We start from the raw sequence: 13057 nt of genomic DNA on the forward strand, positions 1-13057 counted from the left end.
ATCTTCATCGCAAGCTGTGACATACGGCTTCACATGAATTAACGATGCAAATGTTTATAAGCAGCTGGAGGGAAATTGGGGGAATTTAGTGTCATAGTTCCAAATTTTGCAGGATATTAAAACCTAGAGGCAATGGAGAAAGTGAAACGAAGAGAGCTGTGTCAGTGGTAACAAACAATGGACATGAAAATGTACTGGGACTACACTGGTTCACTTAGAGTTAACCTTTATGGAGTCTCTTACTAGTGTTTAGATCAGACTGGAATAATTAAATCTAGGTGTAATTACATGTTAGTTGTGGCTGATTAAGTATGCTAATTAATCTGCAGTTATCCTTTGGTGGGGGAGATAATTGAACACAGGTAAAACTGCAGTGATTTAAGGAAATACTGATTATTGTTCTAGAGAGGCAAGCGAAGGAGGAAGGGGGTCTCTGAGGGGAACTGCCTGAGCAGCGGCGTGGGTGAGTGTAGGCTACAGAAATACTGCTGGGGTAACAAGAGAGGATTGTGAAATGCAGCATAAGTCAGGGCCAACACAGAATGACATTAAAGGAACGCATGGCTTTGGCACCCTAACTGCGGTTTCAGTGGGGTTGAGGCCATTTGGCGGCCTGGATTTCAGGAGAAAGCCCAGGAGCTTCTCTCTGGGAGGAGAGCATTGGAAGAGGATGCAGCAGCTGTGACCAAGGGAGGGGCAGGAATACCTCTGACTAAGCCAACAGAGCTGCTGTGAAGGCATTTTTCAAGGAAACAGAAGATGTGGATGTGAAACTTCTCAGGCTGAAGAGAGCACTGAATCTTCATCCTCACTTCTGTAGCTGCTCATTCAAACCAGGGATTAGACTTATTAGCGTGAAGTGAGAATGACGTAGCTATCCATGTCAACAGCTGTAGCACCTAAATCCAAAATGGGGTTTTGTCTTCCTTGGACAAAACACCACAGGGAAAGAATGAGGCGAGGGGTGAAGAAAATCAGGATAATTGGCATCATGAGGCTATGTGGAGTTAGTGGGGCATAACTGAAGGGTTAAGGCTCAGCTGTAAGGTGTTTGTTTTGTACAGGTGTGTCTTGGGCCAGAGGGAAGGGTAGACTCACAGACTTCAAAGACATTCCTTCAAAGCTGTTTGCAGCACTAGGCTCCTCATCTCCCAGCAGCCTCACAATGCCTCTGGTCTCTTACCCAGACAGCACTTTTCTCAGTAATTGCTACCATTTGCAACAATACAGTAAGCACGAGAAATGATAAACACAGCTGCTGAAAAGTAAGTAATAATTCATTAAAAGACACCACTTTGAACAGTACGCTGGCTAGATCTTTATTTTAAGCAGCCCGTACAACCAAAAATAAAGAGCAACAGCAATTATGCATGTGCATGTCTGTGACTGATACAGTTACAGTACCAAATCACGTCATACAAAGTTTGCCAATAAATTAAGGAGTAAAAAACCAAAAACAGTGCATACCTAAAGATCCTCAGTACATAAGTGAGAAAAACACAGCCTAAGTGAAAGTATCTGCATATCCTCTAGCTGTTTTAACATCGCCCTTTAAAAGCTAACCAAACCCATTCTAGCTCTGTGCAATCATCTTACAAGCACTGGGCTACATCGTAGCTTTGCTCCAGGGACAAGGAAACTGCTCTTGTGCCGCTTCCCTCACAGGGGCAGGAGGGCAGGTTACACCTCGAGAATCAGCGTTTGCCTTCCTGTGTACCCTGAAGGCTGGAACGCTGTAGCAGACACTCCTGGATCACTGACACAGCTGCACCTCCTGCCCGGCTCCGTGGCGCGGGCAGCACTGCAGGCACTCTGAACTGGCTGCGTCTCCCCTTGGCAGGCTGCCCCTGCTACCAGTCCCCGGCGCGGGATTTTAAGGGGTACCTTATTTGCACACAATTTGCCCAGCATACATCACTGAGTAACAGGCCAAACTTATTCTTGTTACTGCTTTATCATTGGTTTCATCTGGACCATAAACATCCATCTATCAATAAATAAAATCATTGGTTTAGCACTGATATAAAAATTACAACGCCTCCCACTGGTTAACTGTTTAAAAAGTTCTTCATGTTACCCCCGACACAAGCCTCAAGAAAATTACTTTCTCTTCCCTCAAGCTCAGTAAGGTTCCAAGTAACCATTTAAAGTACTGCTTGGACAAGACACGGGCTTGGTTTGGAACTGTGTTGCTGGCTACAGGGTCAAAACACTTCCACACTTCTACACTTGACCGTATGGAGTGTCTGACTGTGCCGTTTTCACCAGCGAGCAGCAGAAGGGGGAACTGAACAGTACTTGCTGTTGATTTCCTCTCCAGGTGACTGAAACAGTCCTTCTACAAAGCCTATCAATCTAATCCAGCTAAAATGAAAAGCAAAAATGTCACTCGAGTCAGAACCAAAGCCTGTGTGTATCAGGATTCACAACAAGAGTTCTTCCTATCCACAGCCACTTGCTCTAACAAACCTCGTATAAATAAAGCCTTGACTTCCTTTTCCTACCGGCCAGGACAGAACGGTCTGAAATAACCCACGTCTTCCTCCAACTGATATTTATAAGGCACTAAAATTAAGCAACAACCAACCCCCCCCAAAACCCCAAAAAACAAAACCAAGAAAATCCAAATAAACTGACCCACAACAAGTACCAACTGAAATTAAAATGGGGCTATATGAAATAGCAGCAATTTTTTTCAGTAGTCTACGAAGCCAGAACATTGATATTTTGGGGCAAAACCCCAACGCACTGTTAGCCAATTACAAAGTACATCCTACATCCACTTACACTTTATAATCAAAATCAGTACAAATCTGATAGGCACAAGTAAAAAGCATTTTCTTCACACCTCAATGCTCAGTTTTGCAACGGAAGCCGCTGCCAGGGAGTTTAACTGCTCTGCTGAGATTACAGTACGGCATAACCCAAGCAGTATAGTACCACACAACATCATGCAGCGCTGTACAGGCAGAAGATTATGGTACCATCGCTAAGCTGTCCTACAGGTTACCGACTGGAGGCAAACGTTTTTAACATCACGATTAATTTGACAATGTGTTCAGCTTTGGCACCTATTTCTGAGCCCTCCTTAGCATTTTCAAAAGTAAGGTTAAATATAGCCATAGTATACAGCTGGTGTAACTCCACTATCTTCATCCTTTCCAATTATTTTTCTTATGCTTGGAAATAGGTGAATTCACCTATGTCACTGCATTAGATACAAAGGCTAGCACTTAAGAATTCTTAAAAACAATCACTTTGAGTTTGGAAAATTGGTTTTAAAACATACAAAGAAATACTAAACATAAATTTATAAAGCAGGAATTCATACCTTTAAACATCGACAAGAATGAGCTTATTTGGAGAGCAATAAAGCTTTTTTTTAAAGGATATACTGACTAACTATAGGTAAATTCATCTTTCCCTGATTGCTTGATTAGATCATCCAGGCTCAGTGCCTTGCAGCTTTGCAGATTTTGTCATACACTTCTGGAAAGGCATCCTTGCAATTCATTTGCTCCCTCAGCTTGTGGTATAACGAACCATCAAACATATCCCAGAACTCCTCACGGGTCATATAGCAATCTGCATACAGCATCTGGAAACTTGAGAAAAAAAAGAAAGGAAAAAAAAAAGAGACAGAGATTCAGTATTAATTGTGCCACAAGATTTGAAATGGAATATTAAAAAAAAAAAATTCAGGGCAAGCTATGAATAGCAAATATTCAACAAAAAACCCCATCAAAAATGCTTTTTAAAACCAAGCAAATATAATTCCTCACATGGATTATGCTGGGACACTCGGCCAATTGTATTTTGTGGATTTAACATTACCATGATCTCTTTTCCAAGAGGAAATAACATGTAATGGTGAAAACAGCAGAATACTGCTACAGTCATTGTGGTGAAGGGGAAGATGGGAAAAGAAAGCAATTAAAATAACTGTTGCTTTTAAAATATGGTTCAGAACACTTCTTAGCCATCAAAGTGTTGATACTTTCATTAGTTTTGCTACTACAAAGAGAAAAGGAGAAGGACTAAAAAAATGTATATAAAACAGTGGTTCCTGTTTAGACATCCTAACCACGTGCAGCCAAATCTTCTGACAACTTGTATTCTAACAACTTGTGTTCACAGAAACACAAGTCTAGAGAGAACTTCAAAAGTTGCCCCAAATCAAGAGTCTGGCCCCTTGCACCGAAAACCACACATAACCTAAATTCTCCCTGACAAATACTTTTCTAACTGCTTTTGAAAGCCTGCTTTCCTTTTTCTTCCATTCAAAACGTTTTAATTCCAGCTTTGAAAAAATGAAGTATTTTTTTCTGCGTGCTTTCTTATGATCCATGGAGGTACAGTCATGGCATCTCGTATTAGCCTGCATTACAAAATGCATTCAAGGCAGATGTAGCAATGCGTTCTTTGACCTTTTACAGTTTCTTTGAACTGGACATTGAGAATATAACTAGGAAGGCAAAAGCCTGCCAAATCAGACCAGGCCGAGAAGATAAATTTATAGTGTAAATGAAGCACAATGTAACAAAGGTCCATTTACAAAAATAAATTAAGTCCTTATTTAGCTGTGGACTCTTCCTTACTTTCATACGGTGCTCTCTAAAATGCAGCTAGCATCAGAGTACAGCAGTAAAACACAAACTGTTACATAAAAGCTCTATTGTTGTGTGTGATTACAAAACTGTAAGATTAAGCATTTATCCATTGTTCATTTCCCAGTGACAGGTAGAGAAGAGACAAAACTTTGTTAGTAAAGAGCTGTAAATTAAAAGCTTAATTTCAAGTTAATTAAAAAAAGCTTAAAATTAACTTTCAGTTGCTTTGTTCTCTGGCAGATCACTTATTGCAGCAAAAGTCATTTACTCTCCAAATCATCTCGAAGCAGACTCACCATTGTTACTCAGCCACATGGGATATGATCACTGTTAGACTGAGAAGTAGGTCAAAATAGAAATGTGGATAAATTATACTGATGGTGTAAAAATACCATGTAGTTGTTTTTTGTTCCTGAGAAACAAGCCTGTAACTGCTTCTCCACTCACACTACTACAGCAAATTAGGCTGGCATGAGTCTGTGACAGATGGTGGGCACATATCTCACGCCTACTGCAGTCCTATGTAATAAGAATCAGGGCAGGGAAAAGGAAACTATGGAAGTACAAGTTGTGAGGGAGGAAAGACTCCCACCACCGCACAGGGACTGCAGGGAAGAGTCAAGGCTGGCCTCCCTGTGCAAGGACACACCAGCACAAGGACGGAGCGGAGCTGCAGCATGACGCTGCAAGGACTGCAGGGAGCAGAACAGTCCCAAGGGCAGGCAGGGAAGCTGTCCAAACTTTAACAGCCTGCGGGATTCCTGGAGGGATTGCGGCCAACACAGCACTTGCTCTGCCCCTGCTCTGCACCCGCCTGAAACAAGTCAGCCTCAGTATGCAAGCTCAGCGGCTGCCTTCCTGAGGGCTGGGCTAGCCAGACTTGCTGAGAGCGGCCACCGACCCACGCTAACACCACTTCTGGACAGCAACTGGTTTATGCACAGTCAGTACAGACCTGCTGAGGTCTTTCTGCACCTGGGTGCATGGATGTAGTTTGTTGCAGCAGAGACTCTACTCCCAGAGCAGCCTGGAGCTGAAAGGATGCACAGCCTGGAGCTGAAAGGATGCACAGGTGACCTGAAGCGACCCAGCTCCCAAATACACTGCAGGAACTTCAGCCAGTGCGCTCATTTGTTTTGGTTGGTTTTGCAACCAAATAATGAAAGTGAAAACATATTTAAAAATCATAACATCAAAATTAGTAATTAAAATCAGTCTTCGATTATTGTGGTTGTTAAATTATTGCAATATGAAAGTGCTGTGGGATTAAATAACTGTGATTAAACCACATGGGTGTAAATTATATGGCATTATTAGTATTCTAAGGAGTGGGATCCTTACCCATGCACACTTCTTACAAACTTTTCCATTTGCCTCATGGAAGCCCTGGCTTCAAATTGTTTCCTTTTGGGCTCTCCATAAGCTCCTATATCCACGTAGAGCTCTGCTTCGTCCCCTTTTGGGTGGACCATACCAGGATTATTGGGCAATATGAAAGGACATAACCAAAGAGGGTACACCTGCAGAGGTAAGAAAACACTTTATCACTTATTTTTAACAAAACAGTCCTTTAAGCTATCTCTTAATAAAGGTGACAATATGAAGAGTTAAGAGGACTTCTTCCCAGTTTGGGGTTGAAACTTACACAGCTCTTCCTTTCCAATTGCCTTGCTGTGGTTCTTAGCTGCACTTTCTAATGACCGTAACACAAATAGATTGAGATGCTCAGAATATGTGCTGTGTCCTCCTAGAATTACATCTCCTCCCCCTTAAGTATTTGAAATGAAAAAAAAACGCAAACCGAACCATCCCTGATCCCAAAGCAACAACTGAATACACATGCTGAGTAAAAAGAGAATGAAGAGTTTTCTTTTCCAGGTCAGCCCTAAATTGAAATTGCCAAGTTTGTACTTCTTATACTAACTAAAATAAATTCAGAAATAAAAGCAAGAAAGGGAACTTAATTCCCACAGTTGGGGTTTAGTGAGACCGCCAGTCATTTTAGGTGAAAGAAAAAGCAGTTCAAGTTCTACTAAGTGATAAAATATTTTAGAAGTGTTGGCCTTCTACTAAAGTTTGAATCCCGCTTTTTTATCCTTTTTTTCAGAAAGCTGCGTTCATTTCTTCTGCAGCCTTGCATCATAGACTTGCAAAGCACAGTACTCCCCAGGATACAATAATGACCTTTTACACAAGCAGACTATTATGTCTTAAGATCAACAGTCACAGTTCTTATTACACACAGTCCAAGATTCGCTACATTTTAAAAACATGTGTTCTTACATTAAGGTCAACATGGAAGGTCTGGATAGATTTTTCAAGGCTCTTCATTGGCACCAACATGTCCTGTACAACATGGTGTTGCTCGTACAGCTTTCGAATAGCTTCTCCTTGGGTGAGTTTTAACAACGAGATTTTTGGAGGAACCATCCAGCCAAAGAGGTAACGGAAAACAGGGTTATTGCCAAAAGGAATGATATCCTTTAAAGAAGAAAGAAAAAAAGTTGGACTTAAGAATGTGTAAGTGAACCAAAAGACAATACTTCAGAATCCTCAGAGCAATATTAAGCCAGGTTTTCAATAAATTTAACTGCTGATATTTTTGCTAAACTACTATAATACTAATATGAACAAATAAGAGAGGCCTGGACTGAACTTAGCTACACAGCCCTGCCCTAAGCCTCCTCTAGTTACAACGATTGATTTTCAGTCATACAAATCACAACATACTCAGCCCCAAATACTTTCAGAGAACGAAGTTCAGAGAACAGTAGGCTATTATCTTAAAACAGCTAAGGAAGGAGTGCATAAGAAGCTAAACTTACAGATCTCTTGCAAGAACAAACATACAAGATCAGTTCTCAAAAGAATTTTAAAGCTGTAAAATTTTAAGTACTTCCTGCACAGCCAACTCCTGTTTAACTTCTCCAGGAGCTGAAAGGATCCGGTATCTCACTCCAGAGATTCAAAATGTAGCAATGGGAATCTTTCAGAATGCCAAATAAAGTTTTGCGTAAATGCACATCACAACAAATACAATTATGAAATTCAAAGTAATGACCTTACTGCATATTTACTATTCTGAGTTTAAGCAGGGCAAATTTTCAGCTGTAAGTTCACATTCATGTTTTTTCCACCATCTGTCTTTGAAAACCACTTAGCAGGTATAAAAGCTTAATGCTGAAATTAAGAATTTCTTAATTTCATTAAATTCTTAAATTCTGAATTTAGACCTTAAGTATTAAGGTCTAAATTCAGAAAAGCACTAAAACAGAAATCAGGAGGTTATGATATAACGCCTTACATATAAAGAAGTGCCTTTGGATTTGTTTTGCCCAAATACAGGACTTTTAAATTTGCCATAAACTTCACTGTTTTTTTCTGCCATGAAAGACAGAAGCGTTGCCAAGGGGAAGAAGGTACATTGTACCTACACTGGGAAAGAGCAGAGTACCTTCCTGCAGATGTTATTTTGATTTTGGAACTGGTCTTACTTGGAGCTCCCAGAAGATACTGCGTGTATGTCTATGGTAATAATGTCTTGAGGGAATGTATTCTATTCCAGTTCTGTCAGCTTTCAAATACTTCTCCACATGCTTAAAGAACCACGGCTTGTAGTAGTTGCCAATTCTGTTTATCTACAAGAAAACATGCGCTCATTAGCAAACACCAACACAGATAACAGTTACACCTTACTAGACATTAAGTATGTCCCCCAATTCCTTTACTGTGAAGAATCAATGTTATACCCTCTGTGACAGTTCGAATGAGACTGTCACAAGAGATCCAGGGAGCCTTCATTCCTCCACGTGCATGGCTCCTTCTTACCTTTCTTGTCATTAAGGTTTAATTTAAATAAGGCTTGCTAAGGCTTGCCTGTTACAGGCTAATTAAGAGACCACGAATGCGACAGAACTGGATTCCCAAAATACCGATCTCTCAACCCATCATTAATCCAAAGTCTCATTATGGCAGAGGAGAAACACCTAGGTTAAGGGATGCAGTGAACAGCTAGCATGTCCCTCCTGTAAATGTCCCTGATGTGTTGAACCAATATTAACTGTATTAACAGCTTGCTGGGAAAAGAGTTACTCTGAATAACTAGTTTCAAACAGCATTGTTCTGTATTTGAGAAAAGACACTTCTCTTCCTCCTTAGGTACTGCAATGAAAAGGCTGTAGACTAAATTATTTGCTAGAATAATGAAATCAGTAGGTCATTTCTTATCAATTGAAGAGATTTAGAGTACAGACTCTGTTGTAGTAACAAAGAGCTGTAATTTAAAATATTCTGACGGACAGATCTAACTTTTAATCCCACGTTACGAGACTGTTCCAATTTTATAATGATTCTGGTTTTATACTGGCATATAGTACAGCTTCAGTTAAACTTTGGGGGCATTCTTTTTCTTTGTAAGTAACTTCCCTTTAGTTACCTTGCTTTGCTCAGCTTCATCAGTCAAGACTCCTGTCATGATGACTGCTTCTTCCAAAGAATACACAAGTCCTTCCACAAAACTATTCTCCTTTTTCTTAGATTCTTCAGTAAACTTTTCACAAATCTTCTGCAGTCCTCTCACAGGCTCATAATGTATTTTGACATATTTCTTGGCAGGAATCATTTTTATTTCTGCTGCAACCAGGAAACCCAGAGTACCACAAGACCAAGGCACTGCATAAAATAGGTCTGAATTTTCAGTCTGCAAAAAGTACGTCATACTAAATCATACATCCATACCGATAACTGTCAATGACATTGTAAATTATAGCAAAATAACATTTTGTCTTACTGGTGAACATCTCACAAGGCTTCCGTCAGCAAGAACAAGTTCATAGGCCACACAGGTATGTTGAAAAAGTCCATATATATGGGATGAAGACTCAATGCCAGTTCCCATGATCAGGCCACCTTATCAAGAGAGCACATAACAAACCAAATGAAACACACTCCAAAATAAAGGTAGTTTATGAGAACAAAACCCCCACTTTTAAGCTCTGGGCATGACTTTTAAGACTATTTACAAAAGAAAAAAACCCCAAACCAAAACCAGGAAGTGTTTATAACATAAATACCACAACAGAACATAAGGTTCAACAGAGTATTTCCAGAACCTTTAAAAAAATGCAACATGTTACCGCATAAAAAGCTAATGAAAATGGAGCAAAATCAGTAAGTATCTTGTCATCACAACGACCCTTACCTACTGTAAGATCATCAAGCTCTGGTACCACAGGAATAGTCCAGCCCATGGGATTCAGGTGTGCAGTCAGCTGGCCCATGGTCACCAAAGGTTCCACACGGACAACCTAAAAAGCACAAAAACCCAATTCCCCCCGCCAAACATAAATTAAGCGTTCAGCATTAACGATGACAAAATACGGCTAACTGGATTGTACTTCCATCTGTTATCAGAATTCAGACTTACTTTCCTAAGAGCACTACTAAAAATAGTTGAAACTGCTTAGTGATTCCTCCTCTGCCTCAACATCTTGTTGCTCAGTCCCCAAAACCACAAATCAATCTTGTCTTTTAGACTTCAGCACATAACAGCTAAGCAACTCCATATGCTGGTTTTTTGGATAGAATGATCCAAGCACACATTGTAAAACCTGAAATTTGGTGGGTCTACTGCCACAAAAATCCTTTGTTCTTTATGGAACCTAATCCCCTCTTCAGCTACAAATACAGTAAAAAAAAGCTGCAAACTTCATCATTATGAAAGCTTTGTGATGAATTTGTTACCTGTCTTTCACTGTCCACTTCCAGAACATCCATTAAGTTGATCATGATGTTCTTATGAATCTTCTTATACTTTCCAACACGAAGTGATACAGTCAACCAGCCGGGCCGGCCAGTGCACATGTATCTTTTGCTGCCTTCATTTTTCCACTCCCGAACCTGCAAGAGGTAACAACTGAACTGATGCTGTAAGGCATACCCATGTCATCAATAACGTATACCAGAAACATTTTTCCCTCGCTGTGAAAAAGCATTCAGAAATATCGTTACTCCTCTACATGCATGTTACCTGCAAGTAACAAAGCCTGGATGTCTCTATGTTGAGTAGTGTCTCTCTGCAGACCTCTGAATTTCCAAATAAAATACCACCGGAGGGGTCTAGTTATGTAGAGGAAGCATTTCTAATACCCCGTAGCTTTTCCGTGATTTTGGAGATGGGATTCAGAAAACTAGAATGAAAGTTTTAAAAATCCACAGGAAAACCTATACTCCAAGGGAGGTATTATAAATAACGTCAGTTCCATGAAGGTTAATGAAACAATGCCTCCTCCTAAACACACCAAAAAATGGTCTGAGCCTGAAAATGAACGGGCAAAGAGAGAAAAGTTGAGAAGGAAAATGTGTAAGCCATACACATGATCCACAAATTTTGAAAAGCCACAGTGGTTAACATTTGGAGAACAAACATCAATTGTAGCATTTTCTTCAAAGCTCAACTACTACTACAGCTGGTGGTAAAAAACCCAACCCCAAACCCGCAAAGAATAACTCCATGCACATTAATATCCATCTGTAATATCCGCAATGAACATGACAGACAAGGAAGAAAACAGAAGCAGACGTGACAGAATTACCATAAATACTAGAGAGCACAGAAACATTAAAGACATCTGCATTTCTGGGTGGAAGAAAAGTTTCGGCTCCCCTTCAATCATCTCTTGGGACTAACAATGCTGGGAAGCTGGCTGTAAGTGGTATTAAAACACGGTATTAAGCCAAGCATTCAAAGACTAGCATTTTCATGTTACACACGTGCACACACCTACGTGCCTAAACCATGTGAGTGCACAGAGATTCCCAGCACACCTCTCAGGATGCTACAGCGACAGCAGCCGGATGGCCGCATCTGGGCTTGCCAGCTGTTGACGCCGCAACTTCGAGAGGAGTTTGAGACGAGGAAAAAAACCCCACAGGGGCAGAAACACCCGCTGCTTTTTATTCGTTTGCTTTTTCCCGCACCGCATGCAAGGCTGGGTTTCGCTCCGGCGCCGGGAGAGGCGGCGGGGTGTGGGGGGGTGCGCCTCGCCGCCAGGCCCCGGGCAGCACCGGTGCGCACCGCAGCGGGGGCGCAGGCTGGCAAGGAGCGGGTCGGGGGACGAGCTCTCCTCCCGCGGAGCCGCCCTCCGGGCCGGGGAAGGGGTGCGGGGCTCCGGCCGGGCCTCACCTGCGCCTGGATGTGGCGGACGCGCTGGGCGTGCTGCCGCGGGGCGCTGTGGAGGCGCCAGACGGCCCAGGCGCGCAGCTGGTAGTAGACGTCGAAGAGGATGGAGAGCGGCAGGAGGAAGAGGCAGACGAAGACCCAGCGGTGGTGCACCAGCACGGCCTCCAGCCCCCGGTGCCGCACCCACAGCAGCAGCAGCAGCAGCCCCGCGCCCAGCGACCACACCGGCGACATGGCGACCGCCGCCCGCACGCGCTCCCTCACGGCCGCCGGGACCCCGCCATGCGCCCCCGCCGCTCGCGCGCTCGCCGCCCGGCCCCGCCCCTCCCCCCGCGCGCCCGCGCCCCATTGGTCGTCGCCCTCCTCCGCCGTGAGGCGAGGGGAGGGGAGCGGCCAATGAGGGCGCTCCGGGGAGATCGGACCAGGCGCTGAGGCCGCCGATTGGCTGCGCGCGGCGCGCCCCGCTCTCCCCTCATCGCAGCGGCCGCCGGCCCACGCCCGGCCCGGTGCCCCCGCCGTGGGGTGTCCCGGGGGGAGCCCCGCCAGGGCTGGTAGGAGGCCTGGGGCAGGGTCCGACCCCCGGCCAGCGCTGGGACGGGGCCCGAGGCAGGGTCAGACCCCCGGCCAGGGCTGGGACGGGTCATGAGGCAGGGGCTGAGGGGGGGTGTGGGGGGCGGGACATGGCCTGAGGCAGGGCGACCCCCCCAGTCAGGGCTGAGGGGGGTATGGGGCTGGGGACAGGCCCTTGGCAGCTCTGTGGTGGAGGTGCTGTGGTGGCCAGTGTCCCTCAGGCAAGGGGCTCGCCCTGGTGCTGTTGGGTTGGGGAGCTGGAGCAAAATACCTCCACACGCCTCTTTGGGCACACTCATGATGGTTTCAGTTCCAGTGAACCTGGCAGCACAGGTGTCTCCCACAGAAACTCAAAAGCGGTCCACTTTCTAGAAGGAAGAAGGAGATACGCCCCTCCAAAACACGGCTTGCTCTCTAGAACCCTGGCAAATTCCTCTCCTCCTACTCTCCATGATGGAAGAGTGGGAAGGAAGGTATAGAAAGTCGGTGAGGAAGATAAGGCATTTTATTAAGACAAAATCTCTGATGTCCCTCAAGAGATGGGCTGTTTGAGAGGACAGTGGCAGAGGTGCCCCGCAGGCAGTGGCCGCCCCAGGAGATGCTGACGCAGTGCATTGCCCATGGGGACCCTGGAGTGGCACAGAGAGTCCCTGCCACAGCACCGCTGGGTTCAGAGAGAAACATGGTGTCAAGGTGT

The 13057-nt window shown here is 43.9% G+C and overlaps 1 protein-coding gene across 1 annotated transcript; it reads right to left on the reverse strand.

The window, feature by feature from the left end:
- Positions 1 to 1300: 1300 nt before the first annotated feature.
- DHCR24 (24-dehydrocholesterol reductase) lies at positions 1301 to 12100 on the reverse strand. The gene is made up of 9 exons (XM_075508830.1): positions 11794 to 12100; positions 10353 to 10508; positions 9811 to 9916; positions 9400 to 9518; positions 9046 to 9309; positions 8105 to 8248; positions 6894 to 7091; positions 5952 to 6130; positions 1301 to 3605 (listed from the first exon to the last, which is right to left on the reverse strand). The coding sequence occupies exons 1-9, from the start codon at positions 12022 to 12024 to the stop codon at positions 3452 to 3454; spliced, it is 1551 nt and encodes a 516-aa protein (XP_075364945.1). The 5' UTR covers positions 12025 to 12100; the 3' UTR covers positions 1301 to 3451.
- Between the last annotated feature and the right edge of the window lie 957 nt (positions 12101 to 13057).

The sequence above is a fragment of the Mycteria americana genome, chromosome 7, assembly GCF_035582795.1.
Source record: "Mycteria americana isolate JAX WOST 10 ecotype Jacksonville Zoo and Gardens chromosome 7, USCA_MyAme_1.0, whole genome shotgun sequence".
NCBI lineage: Eukaryota > Metazoa > Chordata > Aves > Ciconiiformes > Ciconiidae > Mycteria > Mycteria americana.

Excerpts from the sequence above, each read along its gene's own strand:
- DHCR24 (XM_075508830.1), bottom strand. The coding sequence starts at position 12,024 with ATGTCGCCGGTGTGGTCGCTGGGCGCGGGGCTGCTGCTGCTGCTGCTG. Across the intron at positions 10,509-11,793 it reads TCCGCCACATCCAGGCGCAG|GTTCGGGAGTGGAAAAATGA; the intron begins GTGAGGCCCGGC and ends TACCTCTTGCAG. Across the intron at positions 7,092-8,104 it reads GTATCTTCTGGGAGCTCCAA|GATATCATTCCTTTTGGCAA; the intron begins GTAAGACCAGTT and ends TCTTCTTTAAAG.